The sequence below is a fragment of the Myodes glareolus genome, chromosome 3 (assembly GCF_982192425.1).
Source record: "Myodes glareolus chromosome 3, mMyoGla1.1, whole genome shotgun sequence".
Classification (NCBI taxonomy): Eukaryota; Metazoa; Chordata; class Mammalia; order Rodentia; family Cricetidae; genus Myodes; species Myodes glareolus.
In genome coordinates, this window is record NC_142028.1 from 95710332 (window position 1) to 95736512 (window position 26181).

General features: G+C 39.1%; 1 protein-coding gene across 2 annotated transcripts in view; it reads left to right on the forward strand.

Annotated features, from left to right (window-relative positions):
* The first annotated feature begins 952 nt into the window (after nt 1-952).
* LOC125412379 (cytochrome P450 2J3-like) overlaps nt 953-26181 on the forward strand; it is a 28722-nt gene continuing 3493 nt past the window's right edge. Inside the window, exons 1-8 of one of the 2 annotated variants that reach the window (XM_087904855.1) lie at nt 954-1362; nt 5319-5481; nt 11116-11265; nt 11632-11792; nt 16366-16542; nt 18344-18485; nt 21750-21937; nt 22028-22166. In XM_087904855.1, coding sequence (XP_087760981.1) covers nt 1153-1362; nt 5319-5481; nt 11116-11265; nt 11632-11792; nt 16366-16542; nt 18344-18485; nt 21750-21937; nt 22028-22166 — 1330 coding nt within the window. In that variant the 5' untranslated portion in view covers nt 954-1152. Of the gene's footprint in view, nt 1363-5318; nt 5482-11115; nt 11266-11631; nt 11793-16365; nt 16543-18343; nt 18486-21749; nt 21938-22027; nt 22167-26181 lie in introns of both variants that reach the window. The other variant, XM_087904856.1, reaches the window with a different exon arrangement.

A 26181-nucleotide genomic window follows, 5' to 3' on the forward strand; every position in this document is an offset into this window, starting at 1 on the left:
AACTAATGATCATGAGAAAAATAAGAACTATATGGTATAAAATGCTTTATGTTAATCAGAATGCTTCTTAGGAATATATCTTAGAAATCCTTATTAAAATGTCTTCAAAAATATTCTTACCATATATATAATAAGAATATTTTTGAAGACATTTTAATATATATTATTTTTGAAGACACACACACACACACACACACACACACACACATATATATATATATATATATATATATATATATATGGTAAGGGAGGCTCTTACTGAACTGTAATACATGTAAAAAGGACAAATTTCTTTACAAAGATCTATTTTAAAATTTTCTTTTTCATGATTAGGATTTCAGGAGGGAGATAGAATCCCCAAAACCAGTCACATTCAAAAACCTAAATATTTCAAAGTTCTTATCTTTTCCAATTTAAACTGGAGGAAAAACATTATTTTAAAACCAGCCTGTCAGTCACTGCTCACCCTGCCTAAAGCCTCATCACTGCTCAGGCTAAGTTCTGTGTCTTTAAAAATAAAGGTTTCTGTTTAATATTGGCTCATACTTTTAAGAGGATAAATTTGCAATTAGCAGTTGCTTAGAGCTACGAAAATAAAACCAGATGGTGTAACCTTAAAACTGGCAAGTTATAGATCTAAATAGAAGCTACAAAAATCAGATTTTAGAACAAATAATACACCTTCAGTTACAGCTATGTGTATCTATGTAATTTCTACAGGTACTTGGCTTTTTATATCATGTACATAATACCAACGTAGTTTATAAGTAAGTGCAAGTTATATCGACCAAATTAAACCCAAATTCTTTTTAGGTCGTAGTGTAACTGTCATTTAAGGGAAAAGCCACAACTCCAAATGTCTGTCTTGTCTGGTTAAGCTAGTAAGGGGGCAGGGAGGAGAGCTCTGAGCATAAGGGCTAGGGCTATGTGCTAATTGAAAGGCGTGGCTAAGACCTCTGCTTAGTAAGGGAGGACTGGGGCTTTACGTGTGGGGGTGTTTGTGCTCTCCGGGTCCTAGGGCCTCCAAGTTGAACGGAGGGGTGTGATTGGTAGGAGGCAGGATCAGATTTAGCTGAGATCTCTATAAAACGAGGAGCCCTGAGCCTCAGCTCAGACCCTCATTCCTTTGAAGAGTCTGCTGGGATAACAACCATGCTTGCAGCCGCGTTCTCCCTTGTGGCCGCCATCTGGGCAGCGATCCATCTCAGGACACTGCTGCTGGCTGCTGTCACCTTCTTGTTCCTGGCTGACTACCTCAAAAGCAGGCGCCCAAAAAATTATCCACCAGGGCCACGACGTCTACCCTTTGTGGGCAACATGTTGCAATTGGACTTGGAGCAGCCACACCTGGCAGTGCAGCAGGTAGGAAGGGACAATGTTGTCTGGGGGTGCAGTGACATAATCCTAAAATGCTAGACTGGCGACATCCGGGAACACAGGTGGGGGTGGGGTGGGCCTAGCCTAAAGGCTTATGCTCACAATCGCGAATTTTAGGCCAAATAATTAAATTTTAAACATGCTCTTTTAAGAAATATGCAGATCAACAGGGCAGTGGTGGCGAATCTCTGTAAATTTGATGCCTGCCTAGACTACAGACCGAATTTCAAGGCAGCCATGGTTACACTGAGAATCCGAGAGAGAGAGAGAGAGAGAGAGAGAGAGAGAGAGAGACTGAAAGCTATTTAGATGTTAGCTCTCTCTTACTAAGCCTTAGGTTTTGTTTTGTTTTGTTTTTACATCCTTGCTAACTGCTTACCTACTGATACTATCAGTTACTAAGAAACCCAGAAAAAAGTCTCTATCTAGCTCCATCAGGAGAGTGCCCATTTCTCCACTCAGTTCTGGAAGCTCTCCCCATTAAGTTGGGAAATCTCTTCGGTATACACAGTGCATATTTAAGATTGCCAGGTCGTTTGATGACTTAGCCATGTGATCATGTACTATCCCTCTTTATCCAGAGTAAATTTGTTTTGCCTGAATTTTCTCTGATGTCTTAAACCCTGCAAGCCCCCTTTTGGTCAGTATGTGAAAGGCATATGCCTTTCAGTTCTTTTATTTTTACCTACGCATGATACTACAATTGCATTCATCTGGATTGCATATACTTGGGCATTTTTTTATTATTCAAGTCTCATCATTAATAGGGACACATCTGTTTACAACTTATATATAAGCATTAAACAAAAGGTTTAATTTTTGTGGTTGTCTATTTGCTCTATTTTCATTCTTTCATTTTTGGTTTTGATCTTCCCAGACTAGGAAGTTTCCACCATTTTTTATGTGTTTTCTCATCTACACATTCCTGTTTTCAGGACATTGGTGCACAGCCATGACATCTATGGTGCTGGGTCTTGCTGTTTGCCATTGGCTTCCTCTGTGCTGTGCATGGGAGAGCTGCCTCTCACCTCCGCACTGCTTCTCTGCCAAGCTCTGCTGTGCAGGTCTCCACAGAGGCCATGGCAGCTTCTGTCCTCAAATTGATCTCTTTTCTGCTTATCTATCTTTACTCTGTTAAGATTTGGAATAATTTTGTAATAACCTCTTGTAAATATTTTTTTTTCCATTTTACCAACATCTGCGCCATCTCAACAAAACAGGTTCTCTTGTTTCTTAATGAATAAACTAAGCAATGTCAGACTGGACATTTTGTGTAATGTGCTGTAAAACTGATGCACACACTAGGTCCATGCTTTACTTGTACAGTCAGCTTTAGGGGCTCAGAGAACTCACTTTTGTGAATGGCATTTCAAATGGAAATTTCAGTTCTGAATCAGAATAACTCGTTTGTGCTTGCCACGTCTGCCTCCTCAGCATGAGCTGGCATGGCAAGAAGGAAGATGGCTGCAAATTTCAGGACCCCATCAGTTTAGTGCAGCTGCACCTCACTATAGGAGGATGAACACCAGCAATCTTCCCATAATTGTCTCATAGGGAAGGGGTGTGTTTATTGCTGCTAAAGAAGAGTGGGAAGCGAATTCTCTCCCAGGCTTTTTTGAAAATTCTCTTCACAGCAATTCAGCTGGAGAAGTCACAGGCTCAGCCCAAGGGACACATAGCAAGTGACAAGATAGCATAGATAAACCCCTCCACTGTAACCCTTTGTAGGGTACCATCGTAATGTTGCTTGACTTCATAAGCAAAAATGTTTAAAAAAAAGAGAGAGAGAGAGATTTCTGGCCTGTTGAGCCTCATTTTTCTTGTATTTTGGCAAAAGAGAGTAAACGTTGGTTGGAGTTTGCTTCTGGCAAATGATATCATAAGTTGGAATAGTAAAAAAACATGCTTTTATTTTATCTTGTCAGGGTTAAAATATTCGATCTATATCTTGCTGCACAGTCATGTGAGGTTGGCTGATATGTCTGGTGTCAGAGCAATAGGTCATGGTGACACTGAGGATGGAAACATCATGCCAGTCCAGTAATTTTTTTCATTCCTTTATTTTATATTTTCTATGTGTTTACATTTTGATATCAGGGTATAAACAAATGAAGTTAAATGATACAACTTAGACATAATTAAATTTTAATTCTTGCTATTTTAAATAATGCCACAAGCTGATACATGGCTTTCCGTTTGCTGCTTATGCCCCCTTCATTCAGACTCCATGATCAACACACATGGAGTCACGTTAGCAAACATCTCTTAGCATAGCATTCCATTTTCCACGGTCAAGGAAAGGGGTAATCTGATTTCCCCAGGTTGCTCAGTGGGATAATGGCAAAATAAGGGCTTGAACCCTACAAGATTTAACTCGGTACAATAACTTAAAACATATATCCTAATAGAATAAAATGGCTTATAATAACTAGATATATTTTCTCACAGACTCATTCACGTAAGAGACACTAAACAAATGCTTAGCATGACAGGCACAACACAGGACAGTCTATGGTCCAATGAGTCCTATGGATTCTGCTAATCAATTCTGATATCATATGAAATCTAGATGGCCGGGCAGCTCTGGGCCAAGCCTTTGATAGAATGGTGCCGCCCGTTGTACTGTGCCTAGAAAGAATGTTTAACAAGGGTCTAGTGAAGTAAAGGGGTGGACATTTTAGATCAGTTTAAGTGACATCATTGAAAACAGGATGAGGACAGGGAAGAAGGTGGCTCCTTGGTGAGCACATGGAGACTCTACTTCCTGCCACATCACAGTTCCTTAGCTTTCTCTGTAGTAGTTCACAGAATTCTTACAAGAACGTTACTTAAATAAAAGAAAGTCTTGTCAGACTTTAGTGGTCATGTGATACACAACTTAGATATTAGCATGTACTTCATGCTAGCTGTAACGATGAGACCCCAACATACAATGGCCTTAAGCACACCTCCTATGATCATTGTATGTATAAAATTACTCAATATATTCCAAGTCACTGTTCAGATGTCTCCTATGAGTTGAAGCTCATTCCCTTTTCTTTCTTTTCCTTTTATTCATCTGTTAAATATTATCAGAGCAGACCCCTGAGAACCCAGTTCGATTTTTACACATCAGCCAGGATTTTTGCGTCATGAATGCTGCATGAGCCCAGCAGCACTGTCTCTGGGTTCTGCCCCTCCATCTTTTGTTGCTTCCATTACCAAAGCCCTCTTCTTACTCACATTCTAATATTTAAATAGTCACAGTTATTTTGCTATTGCTTCTGTTATCATAGCTATTTATACAAAAAAGCCATCAATAGATATTTTCATTTACTGTGAATTCCATGCTTGCAGGCCATAGAGGTTTTCCAGTGGGTAAGGGCACATGCTGAAATACTTGGTAACCTGAATTTGATCACCTGGACTTACATGGTAAGAGGAGAGAACAGACTCCCCAATGATGTCCATTGAAATACTCATGTGCAACACCACCCTTTACATACAACATATGCACACACACACAAAATGAATAAAATGATGTAAAAATATTTTTTTCTTATTCTGTGCTACCTACAGCAGACTCACACAGACACACCTTGGTCTTTACCAGGTGGCATACACTGTGTTCTGCCTGTCCTACATTGCAGAATGCCAGAGTTAGAGAATTTGCTCATTTATTGAAATCTATGTACTAAAATCTTCATATAGGGATACACACTATAACATCATCCACTCATTGATTTAATGATTTGTATTGGTAAATCTCATTCTTGAAGTTTATTTGAGATTTGGACAGTTCAAAGAAAAGAAAATCAAAACCTTTTCCACATGCCAAGGTGTATCATTCACAGGGAAATAAAGACATTTCAATATGATTACCATTTGCTACACATATGTCTGCCATCCCTGGACACAGAGATATGAGCACACTCGCCGCTAACTATTGAAATATGTTTCAGCTTGTGAAGAAGTATGGGAATGTTATCAGTCTGGATTTTGGAATCATGTCTTCAGTGATTGTAAGCGGTCTGCCTTTAATCAAAGAAGCCTTTACTCAACTAGAGGAAAACTTTATGAGTCGCCCTAAATTTCCTATTCACAAGCATATTTTTAAGGAAAATGGTAAGTCTTTTTTGTGTTGTCAGATATGCACTGTAGTTTTTAAGATACATAAAAGGCACCTCTATGTCGTTTGTATCCATCACTCTCATAAGCCAACACCTTCATGAAATGCCATCATTAATGGGTGCTGGATACCAAATTGCTTGACTGAAAGCACTCATAAGATAGTTTATAGTCTGTCCTAGCAGAGACCAGAGAAACCACATGTTTGGAAAAACTAACTCTATATACTTTGATAGGAAATAACCACAGCACCCAAACGCAGCCCGACTCTGTGCCCACTCTCCTTTCCCCACACCAACCCTAGGAAAATGGATGTAAGTCAGCTTTTCCTTTGTACTGCATCTTGCTTATAGCTTCTGAAACCCAAACCAATATTATAATTTATTAGTATGAATACTTTATATTGTCGTCAAATAAAGTCATAAGTTGAACACGGGATTTGAAATCTATTAATCCAACAAAATAGCATTTTATGTGCGTTCTAATTTCTCTTCAAAATAATTCTATATCAGCACACTGTGTTGTTTGCTTTGAGAACAGTACTAGACATCTGTCTTAGAGTTACTTTACAGTGATGAAATACCATGATTAAAGAAACTTGAGGAGGAAAAGGTTTATTTGGCTTATGCTCCTATATGTGGCTGTTCATCATCAAAGGAAGTCAGGACAGAAACTCGGGGCAAGAACCTGGAAGCAGGAGCTGATGCAGAGGCCATGGAGGAATATTGCTTTCTGTCTTCTCCTCATGGCTTATTCAGTCTGCTTTCTTATAGAAACCAGGACCACCAGCCCAGGATTTGCACTAACCACATGGAGATGGACCCTCCCACACCAAACATTAATTAAGAAAACGCCCTACAGGCTTGCCTATAGCCCTATGTTATGTAGGCATTTTCTCAATTGAGACTCCCCCTTCTACAATGAGTTTAGCTTAAGTCACATTGACATAAAACCAGCCAACACAGTATAAGTTAATGCCAGGGATTCAAATAGTAAAGCAGTATCAATGCAGAAGGCTTTTAATCAGAGATATCTAACACTGTATGAGGATTCTGGAAACTCTTCTCTGAGTAAATGACATTCATTTAATGACCTGAAAAATACTTAGTCAAGGGGATATAATATCCTTTAAGGACAAAAAGGAGAGATGTCTTGAGGAATGGAAAGACATCCAGTGTAGCAAGCGTGGTATTTAAAGGACATAGTTAAGGGCCCTTGATACTTCTGAGCTTGATCAGATAGAGCACAGACAGTGTTTGCTAAATGCTGATTTTTATTCTAACAGCCAGGAAAACTTCTGAGTGGTTTTGAGCAGAGGGGATCTTATGATATCAGGTAGAGAATGGAGGAAAGACATTAACAAGTGTAGTTTGGACACTGGTATGAAACACAATGTAAATATCTGATATTTCCAATGGTCTTAGGTGACCCCTGTGAAAGTTCTGTTCCACCCCCAAGAGAGTGGTGACCAACAAGTTGAGAACCACTGCTCTAAAGGATCAGAAGTACTAGAAAGAATCTAGAGATATTAAAGGCAAACTTGTTTTAGATATGAAGGGTGGGAGCTTAACACTCTCCAGATGCAACACCACACTGTGGGTTAGACCAGGGCGATGGCATTGAATCCTTATAAACAGAAGTCCAGGCATGCCAGAGAAAAGGCAACATGAAGCCATGATCTAGATGCCAGGAGAGCAGGAAGCTGAGAAAACTCCACCAGCAGTTTGATGGCTAACCTTGGTTGTAACTTAACTGCATTTGGAATCAATTAAAATCCTAGAAACTGGGCAAACAAATGAGGAGTTTTGATTCATGGGAATTTTTGAGGTGAGAAGATCTACACTAAATCTGCATCACTTGGGATCAGAAGGCCCACCCTAAATTTGGGCCAAACCTTCTACTGGCAGCCCATATAAAAGGACATGGAAAAAGGAAGCTTTTGCCTTTTGCTTTCTTGTCCCCATTGTCACTGGCAAGTTCACCTATCCTACTGATGAAGAATTCCTTCACTGGTATTAGAGTTTACTTTTTTAGGATTCCAGTGTATAAAGTAGACTAACTGAGGCATCCAACCTCATAGATTGAACAATCATAGCTTTATTGGCCTTTCTATCAAAAGACAGTCATTTTTAGACGAGCTTATAAGTCACCTTACTAAATATCCTTTAATATCTCTAGATCCATTCTAGTACTTCTAGATTTTAGTGCAGTGATTCTCAACTTGTGGGTCATTACCCTCTTGGGGGTGGAACAAACCTTTCACAGAGGTCACCTAAGACCATTGGAAATATCAGATATTTACATTATGTTTCATACCAGTGTCCAAACTACACTTGTCAATTAGCAACAAAAATAATTGTATGGTTGGGGGTCATGACAACACGAGGAACTGTATTAAATTAATTACAGCATTAGGAAGGTTGAAAACCACTGTTTTAGAGAACTCTAACTAATTCAGATTGTGGTGCCAGGAGTAGTAGTATTTAGCTTGCCATAGATAACAAGACATACATATACTAATTAAAACTGTGGATTGATGTGGGAATCCCCCCTCTGTATGCTGTGAATATGTTTTGTTACCATTAGCTAATAAAGAAGCTGGTTTAGCCCATGTCAGGGAAGAATAAGTCAGGCAGGAAATCTGAGCAGAGATAAATAGAAAGAGTAGGCAGAGTCAAGGAGATGCCATGTAGCTGCCAAAGGAGAAAGATGCTAAACTTTACCAATAAACCACAGCCTCATGGTGATATACAGATGAATAGAAATTGGTTTACTTAAGATATAAGAACTATCTAGGAATATCCTTGAGTCATTGGCCAAACAGTGTTATAATTAATATACTTTCTGTGTGATTATTTGGGTCTAGGTGGCTAGGAAACAAAAGAGCACTCTCTGCTTACAAAATGGTGCCCACTGTCTGGGGCATGGATCCACATAAGACCTAAAAGAGGTTGAGAAAAAAAAAAACTGCTTCTAGACTCACAAAAACGGAAGCCAAACACGGTTTGTTGGTAGCTTCATTTTATTTATTTATTTTTAGATAGGCTGTTTGCATGCCTCAAGCAGAGGAGCGGCTTCTGTAAGTGAAGGCTTCCTTATTCCTTGAATGGCTCTGGATCTTTTGGGAGGTTGTTCTACAGAGCACTGAGGGTTTGCTTAATGGCAATATAGACCTGCTGTGTCCCAAGAGTTGTCGTTAAAAACACCTCTGCCATAGGAAAGGCCAAGAGAAGTAGAACCAGCATCCACAGCTGCTGCAACCAACCTGCTTACTGTTTTAGAAACACTCCTGGTTCGAAAATGGTGGCAAATATAAAATAAAGACAGATTCATATAGAAATGATTCAATGAAAGGGTCATAGTGTATTTAAAAATGTACGTAGACTTGGGAGAGAGAAGAAAAAGAGTATAGACAGTTATAAAAAGAAATCATTTTAAAAATAAAGCAAAGTCTTTAAAGAGACAGTGTCATAGCTTAAAGAAGTAAAGAAAATTAAGACACAAAAAGATGGAATATACACAGAGACGTGGAGGGACACTTAAAAGAAATCCCACACTAGCTCAGAATTGAGAAAACAGATGGTTGTTTATTTAGGAGTAGACTCACAAATCAGAATCTTCTGCTTGAACAAAGATCAGAAACCAAAATTGGCAACCAGAATAGAGAGGCCAGAAAAGAGAGCAGACACATGCTCTATATCCACTTATATAGTATAAGAGGCCACGCCCCCATGGGCAAGTAACCACTGGCTGTAAGACTTCCTACAGCATAGAGAGTCTGGATTATGTATATTATTGTGTTTTCTTTGAATTTTTTTAACTGCAGAGAGACATTTGATACTGGAGGCTACTAAGTTAAGCCAATAAAGATATCTTGATTTTGCAATTTGGTTCTAGGGACCTGTTGCTTTGGAAAAGAGGTTCTGCTTTTGTTTCCATAGACGATGAGAACCTGTGGGTTCCTTTCAGTCTAATGTGATTTGTGGAACAAGAACCCCTGAAAGTCTCCATGAACCCTAAAAATACTTTGCTCAACAAACAGCAGGAAGCAGTTTGGAGAAAACAATGTCCAAATTCCCAAAATGATTGCTTATAAATATTTGTTTTTATTTAAAGGGGGATATGATATAGAGACGAATACTTTGCATTGGTTTGGAACTTGATACAAATTTAAGGTCGATTTTGTTACATTGTGTATATGTATGTCTGCTCTTGTTTAAGGTATTAAATTTTTGTTCAGCTAATTTAAAAATGTAATATATAATTAAGAAATATAGATTAAGATGTAATCATCTACAATAATCAAACTTTTAGTCATGCTAGTTTTTCTAGATATACAGAGATATAGTTGAGTTAAATAGATAACCTTCAGCACTTCAAGATCTATGGAATATGGCATGTAAATGTTTTAAGAACTTAAACTTTTCTCAACAGTGAGACTTATCTGCTTCTGGCAGTACCAATTACTTCAGAGAGATTAATGGGCATTAAAGAAATGCATTATTTAATTTGCCTTCAGTGTGACAAAACTAGCTATTTGGGTAAGAAACTGTTCTTGCCTGGACTACTTGGTGGTTGCTGTATGAAGTGGGCATTCAGGACCCACAGAAAAGTGACTGCTGAGCTTTACAAAAGATGGGATGGTCCTGCAGGGTTCCTGCTTCACAGAAGAAACTGCCAGACATTCTGCAAGACACAGAAAAAAAAAAACAACTGATGAATTTTGTCATTAGAAGGCAGAACAGATCTTCAAATTCCCTGCTTCACTAAAAAGTCTGCCAGATAATATGGGTCTGTAGGCTGAAGATTGATAACCCAATCTTCAATTACAGAAGAACTTTGGTAGACTGTCTATTCAGGGAGATGTCTCTGTCAATTCTAGAGTTTTGGAAGTTACTTACAATGCCCTTCCCGTTTACTTAGGTAATATTATATCCTTCTGGGGTCTATGAAGAGTTGAACACACATAGTTATAGTTATTGTTTTCCTTAGTTTTGATAAAAGATAAATTAAATATAAAACTTTAGACTCAGCTGGGCAGTGGTGGTGCATGCCTTTAATCCCAGCACTCAGAAGGCAGAGGCAGGTGGATCTCTGTGAGTTCGAGGCAAACCTGGTTTATAAGAGCTAATTCCAGAACAGGCCCCAAAACTACAGAGAAACCCTGTCTCAAAAAAACAAAAAAACTAAGATAGAATAGATAATAGAGTATTTTCTTTAATTTGCCAAATGTAGATGAACTAAATATTGTAACTATATTTCTTGCTTAACAACTGTTTTGTATATATAATTATGCTGTGTACCTAGTTCCCTTAAAAATTATACTTTATCCTTGCATCTCATTTTTCTACCCATTGTAATAGATCTGGAATGTTCTGATAATAAGCCTTTCAATTTCCTAAGAGTATTAATATAAGGAATATATTAGAAATACTGACTAAACTCTGGTGTTGCAAGTCACCAGGAGATGCCAGCCACTATGCTCCTTGTTTTGTGATATTCTCTCTCCTTAGACAGCTGTCAAGTCCATTATTGGCTCTTCTTCTTTCCATCATATATGAGGCCATTCTGTTTGTTATGTAATTTTAAACCAGAATCACAGTGTCGTAAGGCTGAATTGCTTGTTTCCAGGATTGGTCTTCGCCAGTGGCCAAACATGGAAGGAGCAGAGAAGGTTTGCCATGATGACCCTGAGGAATTTTGGATTGGGAAAGAAGAGCATAGAGCATCGCATCCAGGAAGAAGCTCGCCACCTTGTAGGGGCCATGAAAGAGGAGAAAGGTGGGCATTCCACAGGACAGGTGTGGGAGGCTGTGGCCCTTTCATTCATTGAGCAGATTCTTCCTAAATGTCTAAGTGCTTGGCTTGACCTTTGCACTGTGCTGAGCACTGAGGATAGAGCAGTAAACATGTAGCCATGACCTTACCCCTGGAGTTCTGAAACTAAGCACACAAACAGTCATGAGACACACTGGTCATCAGTCTGGCTTCACAGATACTGACAGATTTTTTTGGTATATGCTAAATCTCATAGCAAACTAACCCAGAGCCTCTTACATGGCTCTCTGTTATGTATCTTTCTCTGTCATATGGAATTAACAAACCAATATCTTTGAAAGATGCATCTTTTTCTTTATTCATCTTCAGGGCAGCCTTTTGACCCTCACTTGAAGATACACAACGCTGTTTCCAATGTCATTTGCAACATCACCTTTGGTGAGCGTTTTGATTACCATGACGAGCAGTTTCAGGAGCTGCTGAGGTTATTGGATGAGGCCATGTATTTGGGTTCCTCAATAATGGTCCATGTAAGTATTCTTGTTTCTTTTATTTTGGGAGAAATTGGACGGGGGATAATTCAAGTACAAGTAGGCTCTTTCTTTTGGTTCCCGGCACTTTTTGAAGCTGAAACATAATGTCTTTTAATTGAGTTTGGTACAAATTAATCCGCTGATTTAGAAGTATTTAATAAGAAAACTTACTGTGTACAAAATGCTTCAAATATTTTAATGAAGTCCCAACATTTATGTGATAGCCATGCATGTCCAAATGCTTCTCTTTTTTAGGTATGAAGATCTTATTGCTGACTTTGACTTTATTTCTCTCTTGCCACTTCACACCTCACATGCAAACTACAGACATACTTTCTAGCTATAATCCTGTGTACGTGCTTCTCTTTGCTAACCTGTTGTTATTGTTCGTTAATCGTTTCTCAGTTGTTTCTCAGCTAAAGTTTGTATTAATAACACTGTTGTGAATATTCTAATTGTTCATGCTGCCACATCCACTCGTTTTTCTTGTGTTTTCATTTAGACATAAATCTTTACCCCCCCACCCCGCTATGTTGTTGGTTGTCTGTCCCTGTGCTCATTCCTATACAAATGTTCCTCTTAGAATTGCCTTGGCTCTCTCAGAAATGATCTGGTAGGTTGAACTTTCATCTTTATTTGGTTCTAGGAGCTTGACAATTTTCCCATGTTTTTTTTTCAATGAGATATGTTCATTCAACAATTTATTAGTCTATGTACTTATGTAGTTTCTGTAGTGTTTCTTGCTATTGATTTTTTAATTTTTTTTTTACACTATAGTCTATTTGGATATAGCAGATTATTTCATTCTTTTGTATTTGCTAAGATTTGGGTCTTATTTTAGAGGAAAATTCCAGGTTTAGCTAAGAAGCAAATATTCTTGGTTTCATTTGGATGTCTGTTAAGTGTATTTGATTCATGCAGTTTAGCTCTGAGGTTTCTCTGTTGGATTTTGCTTGGGATGACCTATGCAGGAATGGGAGTACTGACATTACCATAATTATTTCATGAGAATCTGTCTGAACTTTGTGTTCATTGTGATTTGTCTTATGAAATTAGGAGTCACAAATTATGATGCATGCATATTTACAATTATTCTAACTGATGAATTGTTCCTTTTATGAGCAGGTAGTGACTTTCTTTATCTCCTCTAGCTAATTTTGTTTTAACATCAGAATAGCTTATTTCCAGTTGCTCTTTGCTTCCTTCATTGTTTCAGGTTATTATGGAGAGATTATGGAGAGAGGTTGATTAGTCATGGTAATTCCGTCAGGTTTTTTGTTTTTTGTATTTTGTTTTTGTTTTTGTTTTCTGGCTGCTTGGATTATTTGGTTTTTACTTTCCATCAACTACTACTAAGAATTTGCTTGTTGGGGCTGGAGAGATGGCTCAGCGGTTAAGAGCGTTGCCTGCTCTTCCGAAGGTCCTGAGTTCAATTCCCAGGAACCACATGGTGGCTCACAACCATCCGAAATGAAGTCTGGTGCCCTCTTCTGGCCTTCAGGCATACACGCAGAAAGATTATTGTATACATAAAAAATAAATAAATAAATAAATATTTTTTAAAAGAGAATTTGCTTGTTTACTGTGCCAGACACGATGGATTCCTTCCTGGCTTCTTTATCCAGCTGTTCTCATACTGCCTATTCTTCCCTGTGCTCTCATGATTGAGACTCATCTTTCTTCCTTCTCTGTGTCCAGCCCTCACTTAAGTATCTTCTTCAGCGCTGTCTTGATGGTCATTTCAGTCATTGCATGTCAGTGGGAATATTTCCATTAGGACTTAATTTTTGAAGTTTAATTACATCTCTGTGGGGGGTGAGTGTGTATGTGGGTGTCAGGTTCGTGCAGCCGTCCCTTTTACTAACTGAACCATCTCCTTTAAGACATAAATATTCCTGCTTTCCTTTACAGTTTTGATGGAGATGTTCTTATTTCCTCATGTTTATTTGGGGATCTAAATGACTCTTGTATTTGAATGTCTTTTCATTTCTCTGACTTGGGAAACTTTCTCCTGTAAGTTCATTGAATTCATTTTTCATCCCTTTACTTTTTTGCTCAGCTTCGGAAATAATGTCCTGCGCATTCCTAGGTCTCTTGATCATATCACAGTTCTTCATTCTGCCTGTCAGCATTATTTATATTCTGAGTTATTGGCCTTAGAGTGCAGCTTCTCTTCAGCAATTCTCCCTTCCGGATCTTCTCTTGGGTGGAGACTGTTGTTGGTATTTTCCACTGTGGGTTTTTTTGTTTGTTTGTTTTGTCTTGTTTTTGTTTTTGATTCAACTTTAAAATTGCCAACACTTCTACTTGTTTGCTGTCTGTGTTGATGAAATCTCAGTTTCCTTGCTGTCTTTTCTCCTGTCCTGCCCAGTTTTCATCTTTATGCTGCCTCTCCTCCTCTCCCCTGCTTCCTCCACTCGACTGACTTTCACCTCTAGAGCCCACACTGGACTTCTCTACCTCTTTGTATTTCCTTTCAATCTCTGATCATCTTGATCAGAAAATGCTTGGGCACCCAACATTTGACATACTTCAGTGTCTTTCAAATATGTGTTGAGTTATGATTTTTTTGAGGCATCATCTTTTTCTTTTTGTTTCATGCATTTGTTTTAATGTGCACATCTATTGATAGGGATATCTCTTCTGGATTCTTTGAAAGGATCTTCATATTGAGCAGCCTGTTCTCAAAGGCAAGTATTATTTTGCAAATAGAAACAAACTCCTCTAGCAACAATATTAAACTGTACAGATCTAAAAGCACACTTAAAATCGTTGAGAGTTCTCTATAATGTCTCTGTTGAAATGATAACACGAAGGCTCCTTGTAATTTGCTAGAAAGACAAAATTATTGAAGGTAAGTATGGAAAGAGTGAGTGAGATAAAGGGAGGAGATCAGGAAATGGAGAAAAAGAAGACGGGCAAGGTTCAATAATAAGGAGTGGAGAGAAATGTTATGAGAGAGAAGAGAAAAATACAAGCGACTTAAGGGGGCATCAAAAATGTTGCTCGGTAATGAAAAAGTTGAGAAATAAAATAAGATAAATATAAAAAATAAAATATAAGATATTATTTTAAAAACTCAATAAATTCAAAATACTACTAAATGCAAGGGAATATCATAGCTTATAAAAATGATTTATGAATGAGAAATGTTATTGATAAATGGTGTTAGATGAATTCACGAAAAAGAATAAAAACTAAAAACGTAATAATAACAATTAAAGAAAAACATTGTCCACTTAAAAAATTTGCAAATGTAAAGGAAAAAAGACAAAAAAGAAACCATAAAGAAAAGACAACTAAACCAATTGCATTCTGGGTCATAAATTTGGAGGCTGCTGGTTACATGCATGGAAGAGATGAGCTGAGCCTGTGGGCTCCTGTTTTTCCTTTAGCTGATTACATGCAGGGAGGAGGTGAGATGAGTCCGTGGGCTCTTGTTTGGCCTTTGACACATGTTGTTGCTGAGTCTGTACTGGAGCAAGCATCTCCTATCTTCAGAACTGTCTTCAGGGATGCTCTTTTCATTCTGTAGGTAACAATATCCTCTACAAGCCAGAATTACCTTAACATTTTCTGATTAGGGCACATATTCTCACACCATCGAGACTTCCTACATTAAGCCCCCTGCTAAGAATCTCAGCTGGGGATGTATCCCAAGTGTATGGGAAGCAAGAGGACCTGCTGTTAGTACTCAGGCATCTGTACTGGCCTGACGTTGGGGTATAAGTCTCAGCTGTAACCACTAAGAGCACCTCCTGTGCACATTCACTATGTTGCCTTTTAAAAGGGCCTTGCCCATCTCCCATCTCTCTCTGTCTCTCTCTCTCTGTATCTCTCTCTTTCTCTCTCTCTTCTTTTCTGCCACTCCTGTTCTCAGAGGGCGGTCTCTGCTCTCCCCTCCCCCCTTTCCCATTTACTTTGCCCCCAACTAAAAATAAATAAATAAATAAAAACCTCTTCACCTGGGCTCTTTCACATGGCATCTTTCTCTTGGGTGTCACTTTTTCTAAATTACAACACCTGCTTTCGCTCATTCAGGGACCCCTGAGTACCAATCACCATGCTGTAGCAGGAATAGCCCTCTGCATGTCACATGCACCCCTGTAATGTCAGAATTTCTCGATTCTACAGCAATGAACCACAGAAGGTTAGCTCCATAATCCAGACTCAGAAATATCAAATTTCAGGGTTACTTTCAGTTGGTAAGTTCAGTTTGTAGCCACTGCAGGTGGGGCTATCTCCCCGACCTTATATGCTTCCCAGTCTGATCTCACATTCCAACAATTTTATCCTTGGACCCTTCAGTGTCTTTGATGACATTAGAATCAAAATTGAGACATCTACTGAATGCTATGTCAATGTGTGTCCTAGATAGGAAAGAGTTGGACCAGTGAGAAGTGATCTGAACCTGGTATACTTTGCATGGGAGTACTGATATGCCCACCAGTGGGTATGAAGAAAAACAGCAGTCCAGATGTTCAATGTAGGAGATTAAGAGGTAAAGACTGTCTTAAAACGCAAAGTGATTTTATGTTTTCTCCATGATCATTTTCTTCTCCCTATTTAGCTCTATAACATCTTCCCATGGCTAATGAGATATCTTCCTGGATCACACCAAACAACACTGGCTACCTGGAGAGAACTGAAATCATATGTTTCTGATATAGTTGACAAACACCGCCGAAACTGGAACCCTGATGAGCCGAAAGACTTCATTGATGCTTTTCTCAAGGAAATGACCAAGGTGGGGAAGACAGTCCCTGAGTCTTCTTACAGAAAGGGTGGTGTATAATAGCTTCCAATTGATTGAGCAGCAGGCTAGCACAAAGGTAGGGTTTTAGCATAGCAGAGATTTATTCTCTCATAGTTCTAGATCGTTCCTGTAATCCTGCCAGCCAGGTAGCCGACTTTGGGAAACAATAGAAACATCATTGTCTTATGTCTCCCATCTCCTAGGGGACATTGATGTTTGTTGCTGTGGTTCCCTGCTCCATCTTCAGTGCCGAGATTATATCATCTCTTTCCTTTCTGATCCTTTTACATCTCATTTCTCCTGTTCTAACCATGGAGGCCCCTCTCATAAAGATAACTCAGGATAACCTTTTCTCCTGAAATGAATCATGTCCTCAAGATCTGTTTTTGTGCATCAGGTAACATACCATGGTTGCAAAGATGACAAGATGAACATCTTTGTAGATCATTACTTAACACACCCTTAGAAGTAAAACAGGAATAACATTTTATAAATGCATGGTCACGTAACGTTGGGTTGTTTGGGTCTTTAGAATAAAGATTTAGAATAAAGAATTTGCTGCCATTTGGCTTGAGGTCCTAGAAATACCCAGATTCTTTCATATTATTTACTTCGTTGGTCCTTCTCCCATATTTGAAGGAGTTAGATAAAAAATAAATGTAGCAGTTAAATGTTAGAGCTTTATTTTATTACGAGTTGGTCCAGGCCTGGTTACCTCCCCAACTGGGACTCCACTGAAACAGACTAACTTCAGTTAAGTAAATCATAGAGTTTAACTTTCATATATAGGTGAGACACATACCCTTCCCTGGACTCCATGTGAACACTATTCAATAATAGAACAAGGCAAGAAGACACTGAGGGAACATATTAGCTAGTTTTGCATCACTGTAGCAACAATATTTGGGAGCAACAACTGAATAAAGCAAAACTGTCATCTGGCCAAGTTTCAGAACATTTCAGTTCATCAAAGTGAATGGCAAAGCAGTTCAGCTCATGGGGCAGAAGGCTATGATGGAGGCTTTCACATCACAATGCTTTAGAAAACAGCAAGTAAGGAAGGAGCCATGGGTTGGGTGTAACTCTAGGAGCTACCATCCCTCCCGTCAGTTAGATGCTACCTTCCTATTTCTAAGAACTTCCTCAAATACTATCAGTGCAAGGAACCAGTATTTAAATCATGAATGTATGGGGGAACATGTTGAATTCAAACCATACTGTAAAATGTAAGTTTTGATCCTGTTGATCCTAGCAGGCCTCTGGCAAATACATATCACTGAATTTGTCACGGAAGCTTCAACTCTCTGGATTATGGGCTCCTCCTCTGGCTGGGGCACAATGGTAAATGTGTGTGTATGTGTACGTGTGTGTGTGTGTGTGTGTGTGTGTGTTTATTATCTTTTCTGTTATTTCATCTTCCTAGCATAATATTGATATAAGCAATATTTATGCTCAGAGGAGAAGACAAATCCTTTACCATATGAAGTACAGGTATCAGAACAACAACATTAAGCAGTATTAACAAACTGGTGCTTCTAGAGAAAGTGAGAAAAGTTATATTTTGTCATAAAAATCATTGATGGATTCAGTGCAGTTTGATTTTGCAACATGATGCAGATTAGAGAATCAATGAACACAGAAAATTCATATTCATGTTTCTGGTATCGGCAAAGTCACCTGTAGAATATCAAAGGGAGCATCAGTCTGAATGACTTAATGCAATTGATTCCTCAGGGTGTTATGAGACAATCAAAAATCTTATGATTGAACAAATCCACCCTGTCTTTTCTAGCATCCCGACAAAACTACTACAAGTTTCAATGAAGAAAACCTCATCTGCAGCACTCTGGACCTCTTCCTTGCTGGAACTGAGACAACATCCACGACCCTGCGCTGGGCTCTGCTCTACATGGCGGTCTACCCAGAAATCCAAGGTGAGATGTGGTGACAGCATCTAACCAAGGCAGAATGGGTTCAGAAGATAGGATGGGGGAATAGGAAGAGGAGGAGCATATGTGAGGCGATGTGCACATGGGAAACAGCACATCCTTCACATGTTCTGTGAGGACTATGATGATTCCAGGAGTGTAGACAATACAGTCTGTACCTTCAACAAGCTTGGAGCTCAGAAGCAAGAGAGAAGTCAATTCACATTGTGGTATGCTTCAGCAGAGAGTGAATTTACTACACAACATTCATTCACACCCTTTCACACCCTCCTTCCTTTGTAACAATCCTTTCCAGTTAGAGTACTGCCCTAATTATTTATTCTGGTATCTAATGTCTTTTCATGCGTGCCCCTCTGCCAGACCAGGGATAGATATTCCTGTCTCTGCCTCCCAAGTGCTAAGATAACAAACAAGTACAGGCTACCATACCTGACTTTCTTCACTCTGTTCTGTAATCCCGACTTGTTCTCATGCTTGCATGGTAGCCAACTTACTCTAAATCATATATATACACACACATTATATTAATACATATTAATATACCATCTGTATCTATATTATGCATATCTGGGTTACTATCTAAAATGCCTTTCTTCGTGAAAGTTCCATTTTTAAGATTTTTAAAGCCTATTAATTTATGTTTCAGGCTAACATTCTGAAACACAGATTCCAGAATATCACTATATTTCAAAAAGCTTTTTAAATATATATGTGTACATATGTATATTTTATTTTTTCTGCATATATGCACACTGTATGCTGTCTTTCGCTGTGTACATATGAAGATTAAAGAACAGTTTATGGAAGTTGATCTTTCCAAGCATGTGGTTTCCCAAGCTCAATCACACATCATCCAGTTTGGCCATAAGTGCTAAGCCCTCTCCCCATCCAGTATATTAATTGATAAAAGTTTAATTTGTGTTCATTTTATAGTATTAATAGTAGTCAACAGTTAAGGCATCCATGATACTCATGGGCCATGAGTGAAGTTCAGTCCTCGAGGAAAAACATCTTGATGCATACATGAATATGGAAGACAAAAGTTCTGTATATTTAATGATACAAATTCTCTAGAATAGTTCAATTTGTAGACATGGAAGGTAGAATATAAGAGGGATAAGGCATAAATTGTGAAGAAATAGTTTGCTCTGCAAGCTCCACTGGTCCTGCCATTACTTATACAACAATGTAGATAAATGTGTTGTTTCAACTTCAGCACAGTAGCTGCCCCTCAATCTACTGCCTTTTCAGTCAGCAGCTCAATTCAGTTACCTTCCTGCTTCTGTGTCAGTAGCCCAGGCACTCAGGGCACAGCCTGCAGGAATTCTGTTCCCACAGGCACTGGCTCTGCCACTGCTGCTAAATGTAGCTTTAGCTACATCTCTATCATTCTATTTAGAAGTAAAATTCCAGAGTCAAAGACTGAGGTGAAAACCTGCAAGCTCAGAGAGGTTGAGTAGCAGCTAGATAACCTTCTCTCATAGCTAGTGTCTCCCAAAAGCACATTCCTCTCTTCCATCAAAACAAAAAATATCAAACCACTCAAAACCCCTCTAAACTACTTCCGGTGCATCTCTCTATCTCTTCGAGATGAACTCTGATAATCTATTTTTTTTAAGATTTAATTATTTATTATGTATACAACATTCTGCCTCCATGTATGCAAGCAGACCAGAAGAGGGCACCAGATCTCATTACAGATGGCTATGAGCCACCATGTGGTTGCTCAGAATTGAACTCAGGACCTCTGGAAGAGCAGCCAGTGCTCTTAACCTCTGAGCCATCTCTTCAGTCCCTGATAATCTATTATTACTTTCTGTGAACTAGTTGATAACTCAGCCTCCAAACCTAAGGTTAATTTTATTTAATTAATGCAAATGCAAACTTGGGATTCACAGTATGATCGAATATCCCCCAACATATATTTAATCTTATATCAATATACAACTAAAAACTGAAAGAAGAGCTATGATTAACAACCCACATCATTAATCAAAATACTTAAGAGACGGAGGCAAGAAGGTTGAAAATTAAAGGCGATCGTGAACATGAATTTGCCCTAACTCAAAATCATCAGAGTTGTTAAAATCTGATTTATATAAATTTATTCCCATTTAATTATTTTATATGTACAGTACTGCCAACATTAAACATTTATATACCTCTCTTAGGAGAAAGAGCCATGCTGGACCTTGTAAAAGATCTAGAATCCCAAATTCTTTTACCTTGTGGCAGTGGTGAGCTCAGATGAGGCTCGCAGACTCTGCAGTGGCTCCCATGAGAACAGCCTTTGCACCCCAGGGAGGGAACTGGAGAAGGAAGGGGACTTTGTCTCTACAAGCTTTGTCCCAATGATAAAACACCATGTCTGCTATGTGTTAGTCATGTCACATTTCCTCTGTAAGGAATCTGGGAAATGATTTCTTTAGCTAGAGAAGCAGGTAAACAGCTGAGTCTCTACTGCTCTAAGACAGTGAAGATATTGAGAGGAAGCGTCCACCATGTGTTATAATGATTATACCAATTTATGTAAAATTTAAAATTCCCTTGTGATAAGACGGATTTTTTTTTCTCAATAATCAGATGAAGAAACCGATGCTCATAAAATATTCCTAGTTTGTACATATCAATGCTGCCCAGACATGCACTGCAATTCACTGCCCATGATAGCACATATCCTTGAGAAATTAGTCTGTAGATATGCTTTGAAACTTACTTACCAATGTGTTGGTGTGAGGATGTAATTTCCTGTTATGAAGGGAATTCATGCTTTAGAAAGAGGAGCTAGACTGGTTCTTCCCACCTTGTGACACGATGATACAACAAAGATTTCCCAACTCTGATAAAGGAAATTGGTCCTTACCAGACAAGAACTCTATTGATGTCCTTATCTTGGAATTCACAGTCTCTGCAAGGAGAAAAAACCAGAAGTGTACTGGTGATGATCTATTCAGTAAAAAGTATTTATTTATGGAAGTCTGCATAGATATGAGCTTAGCCATGGCCATCCTGATGATTACTTCAGGATATATAGAAATTCATAGTTATGCTGTAGGCTTGAAGAAAGTTATAGAGTTTATAGTTTTCTAAATTAGGCTTCCTGAGGGATAGGGAATTTTTAATTCATCACAATCAGGCCACTAGATGAAATAAAAGCAAATAAGTTTGGAAGATGGCTTTTTCTATCTTTGGAAGAAAGCATTCAAGTTTAAAGTTTAAAACTTAATGGAGCCTCCCGTTTCCTTGAAGAAAAAGTCCAGGCTGAAATTGACAAAGTGATTGGCCCGAAGAAGCAGCCCAGCCTGAATGACCGAGACTCCATGCCCTACACCAATGCTGTTGTCCATGAGGTGCAGAGGATGGGGAATATCATCCCTCTAAATCTTCCCAGGGAAGTGACAGTTGACACTACGCTGGCTGGATTCTATCTGCCGAAGGTAAGTAGACTGAGGCTTGGAAGTTTGTCAACAACCAAACCTCTGTGTGTCTAGTCCATACATTATTTGTGTCTTTGTTGCCTTCCCTAGGGCTCCATACTGCAGACCAATTTGACTGCACTGCACATGGACCCCAACGAATGGGCCACCCCAGACGTTTTCAATCCGGAGCACTTTTTGGAGAATGGAGAGTTTAGAAAGAGAGAATCTTTTCTGCCATTCTCAATGGGTGAGTTGTGATGAGCAGGAGGGGGTTCAGAGCTCCACCTTATCCCTTCTCTTCTTTCTGGAATCCTTACAGATGGGCCTTTCCATATATCTCCATTTTTCAGCTGGTTTTAGTCCACCCACATACATACATTCACACACACACACACACACACACACACACACACACAGTGTCAACCCCTCCTTGCTTCTGATGGAGATTTCAACTTCCTCTTCTCTGTTTCCTACCTCCTGACAACAAAGACCTAATCCGTGCCTCTTGCTGAGAACAACAAAGCTGAATTCCTGCCATTGTGTAGACATTGTGAGTGTCACAGTTCTTTTTAAAGGATGCCTCCTTACATAGAAGAGAGTTGAATTTTAATGTTTTTAGTTGTTAGGTAGTTTTAACTGGTATTTGCTTAAGTAACTAGGCTTCTATCCCATGAACCCTCCCTGAATAGGTCTTCTTTTTAAATTGGAATGCCTTTGTTAATTGTAGTTAGTACGTGCATCTGCTGCACTACCTGACATGCAGGAAAGGGTATGCCGTGATGACTTTTTCTAAAGACTGCAGTGGTAGTGGTGTGGAATTCATAATCAAATGTTCTGGTATATTCTGAATATTGACTTACATACGTTGCATGTGTTTTGTCAAGTCATTTTGCGATTCTTTAATTTTATAACTGTGTTCTAAGCATTAACCTAGAAAAACAAACAACCCGAGAGCAGGAAAGTGTGGGACAGGAGATGAAGCAGAGCTGCCCCTTGGAGCATGCGTCCCACTGCAGCCTTCCAAGCTGCAGTCAGTGAGCCCTGCAGAGAAAAGGACGCAGACCTAGGCAAATGTGCTTCTCCCAGAGTCAGTGTCCACCAGGTTTCTTCACACAGAAGCTGTGTTTCCTAACACTGTCTGCAGAGGGTGACAAATGCTGCACAGAAGGCACTGAAATGCTTGATATGATCATTACGTTTGCCTGATTACCTAAGGCAGTGTCGCTTTTCGTGATGCAGAGGTTCAGACCAGGAGACTGCATTTGTCTGCACAGCTAGTGTTGATCCAGAGCTGGTGTTTCTTGAGGCTGGGCTGCCCTGGGTTTGCTCTGACCTCTTTGTTTTTCCATCTGGGACTGTCTGTCCCTTTGCTCACTGTGCATAACTCACTTTAATAGGAGAGCTGATAAGATACAAGACTTTGTCCTTTCTTCCTATTTATAAAAATTATAATATATAATATAAAATTATAAAGACAAAACCTCAGACACATATATCACTTATTCAACTATTCTACGTTAATGAATCAGATCCATAAAATATGGAGAGACTAGAAATGTGGTCCTTTTTACATTTCAATTAATTGCCCTGTGTGATAATTGCTAGGACTATGGTGAGAAGAATGAGAGTAGATCATCATCACGACTTCCATAGGAACATATTCCTCCATATTGACAGAGGTTTCTGTCCCTGCCTGGTCGCCCAGCCATTCAGTCCCAAAGAAACACACAGAGCTTCCATTAATTATAAACTGTTGGCCTATTAGCTCAGGCTTCTTATTAACTAACTCTTACATCCTAAATTAACCCATAATTCTTGTCTGTGTTAGCCACGTGGCTTGGTACCTTTTATCAGTGAGGCATTCTCATCTTGCTTCCTCTGCATCTGGGTGATGACTGCAGACTGAGCCTTTCCTCTTCCCAGAATTTTACTATTCTCTTCACCCAACTTATATTTCCTGCCTGGCTACTGGCCAATCAGCATTTTATTAAACCAATGCAAGTGACAAATCTTTACAGGGTACAAGACCATTGTTCTACAGTACCTCCAGGCCCATTGCTGGCCATAAACCAGCTTCTCCTCACTAAAGTGCAAAATTCTTTTCCCATAAGGCCTCTTGCCTCACCCAGTTTAAAGAATTCTCCCATCTACACCAGTTGTAAAATAAAAGTAACAACCAACAGAGACCACAGCTACAGTTACTTAAAATGTTGCCATTTAGTCTAAACTACACACTTCATTTGGCAGGCCAATTGTGTCAGATAATCACCACAGCAAAATAGTTATTAATACTCGGGAAGAAAATGAATAAATGTTTACTTTCACCCCATAAGCAGATTACAAAGAAGAGAGATAAATAGGGGGTTCTTTCTTATTCAAGATCACAGTTACCAAGAACTGATAAAGCAGGGTCTTATGTTTTTATTGTAGTTTAGTTCTCTTTGTGATACATCCAGACCTTGACTTGTCAACCAAAGTTATGGACTCATCCATTGGAAGTTTTCCCACGTTCATGTCCTTTCTATCAGTTAGCATCACAAACTGCATCCTTTGGTAAGAACCTGTTACTTCTCACGGGTTTCCACATGAGATCAGTGCCTTAGGTGATCTTTGCTCCCCTGCTTTACATCTCATCCTGTGCTCTGATTGGTGGTGATCAAGATCTCACGAGACAGAGTAGAGGACAGAGCAGTGATTAGTCCAAGCTGGGAACTGTCACGCCATAACTGACACTGTAAGCCTCATGACCAGCTGTTTCCTATTGCATTCTACATATTATTGTTTGATTAAAAAAGAACAGGGACTTATGGAAAACAACAAAATTTAGTCTTGGAGAAGGAAAATCTGTATGTTTGGAATACACTGTTATTCAAAATCAGGAAACACCAGCTTGAATGGTCAAGTCTGAAATGTTTATGCTTTGAAAACAAGTTCTGGTCAGCAGTGGGTTGTAACACTTCCTGATGAACTTGAGTGATTAAATATAGAGGGACGAGTAATATTGGAATGTCAACACAGGGCCAGGAGAGGTGATTGGGTTAAAAGCACTAGATACTCTTCCAGAAGACTCGGTTTCATTCTCAACACGTACATGGCAGCTCACAACCATCTCAGGGATCTGATCCATTCTTTTGAACACAATGGGCACTACACACATGTGATATAAAGGCATACTTACAGACAAAGCATCCATATACATAAAATCAAAATAAAGGTTGGTTTTTTTAAGAGAGAGAGAGAGAGATGTGATATAATTTCTACTGTCATACTTTGGTAACCAGATGCAGAATGTGGGAGAGAAATACCAATAGGAACATGCAGATGAAAGGTTAGCTTATTAACAGTCACAAAATGTGTTCACTTACAAAAATTAAAGCATTGCTTAAGGGAAAACGTGGTAAATACCACCATCGTCAAATGTTCCCCAACCATAAAATCTCAAATTCAACCACCAGCAGAGGTTAGATGAGAATACCATGTAAGTGACATCCTCCCAATAGGGCAGATGCTCACGGCCCCAGTCTGCCCATTAGGTAAAAAAGAAGATACTTAGAACAACACCTTCCATAATGATTAAGAAAAATAGTCTTGAAAGGTATTTTTAAAAAGTTGGGTGATCAGGTCCGTGTGAAGAGGACAAAAGAGACACCACAATTAAGCCTAGCATGTGACATTAAGGGTGTCATGGGCACAGGTGGCAAACCTAATGGGATCTGCTCGCCATCTGTATCATAAGGTCTCTAAGATGAAGGACAATGTCACCAGAATTCTAAGTCAGGAAATGATTTGGAGCATAAGTCCTACTAATATTTTCTCCGGGAATTAAGCAAAATATAATGAATCAAGACAAATGACTAATTTTATATTTCCTATGATGATTCAGGGGAGTAGAGGAACAGACAGCTTCCTGACACATCTTCAGATTTCTGTACTCCGGCCAACATAGTCTTTGTCACACTGAATCTTGCTGATGATTATCGCAGTTCTGGTCACACAGGACGTTAGTGTCCAGAAAATGATTGCTTCTAGGGGTGGAGCGATTTGCACTTGGTGCTGAGCAAATCTCCACTGCTCGTGGAGACATTTTCCTTGCAGGATGTGGACCTCTCAGAGCAGAGATTCTAAAAGGAAAGCTCAGCGGTTGTCCTCTATGAGATGACAGGCTCTGCTTAGGGACCATGTAAGGCTCTGGTAGTCTTAGATGCTCTAAGAGAATGACTGAAAACTTCTGGGTACTACTGCAGGGCTTTGTATGAGGATCA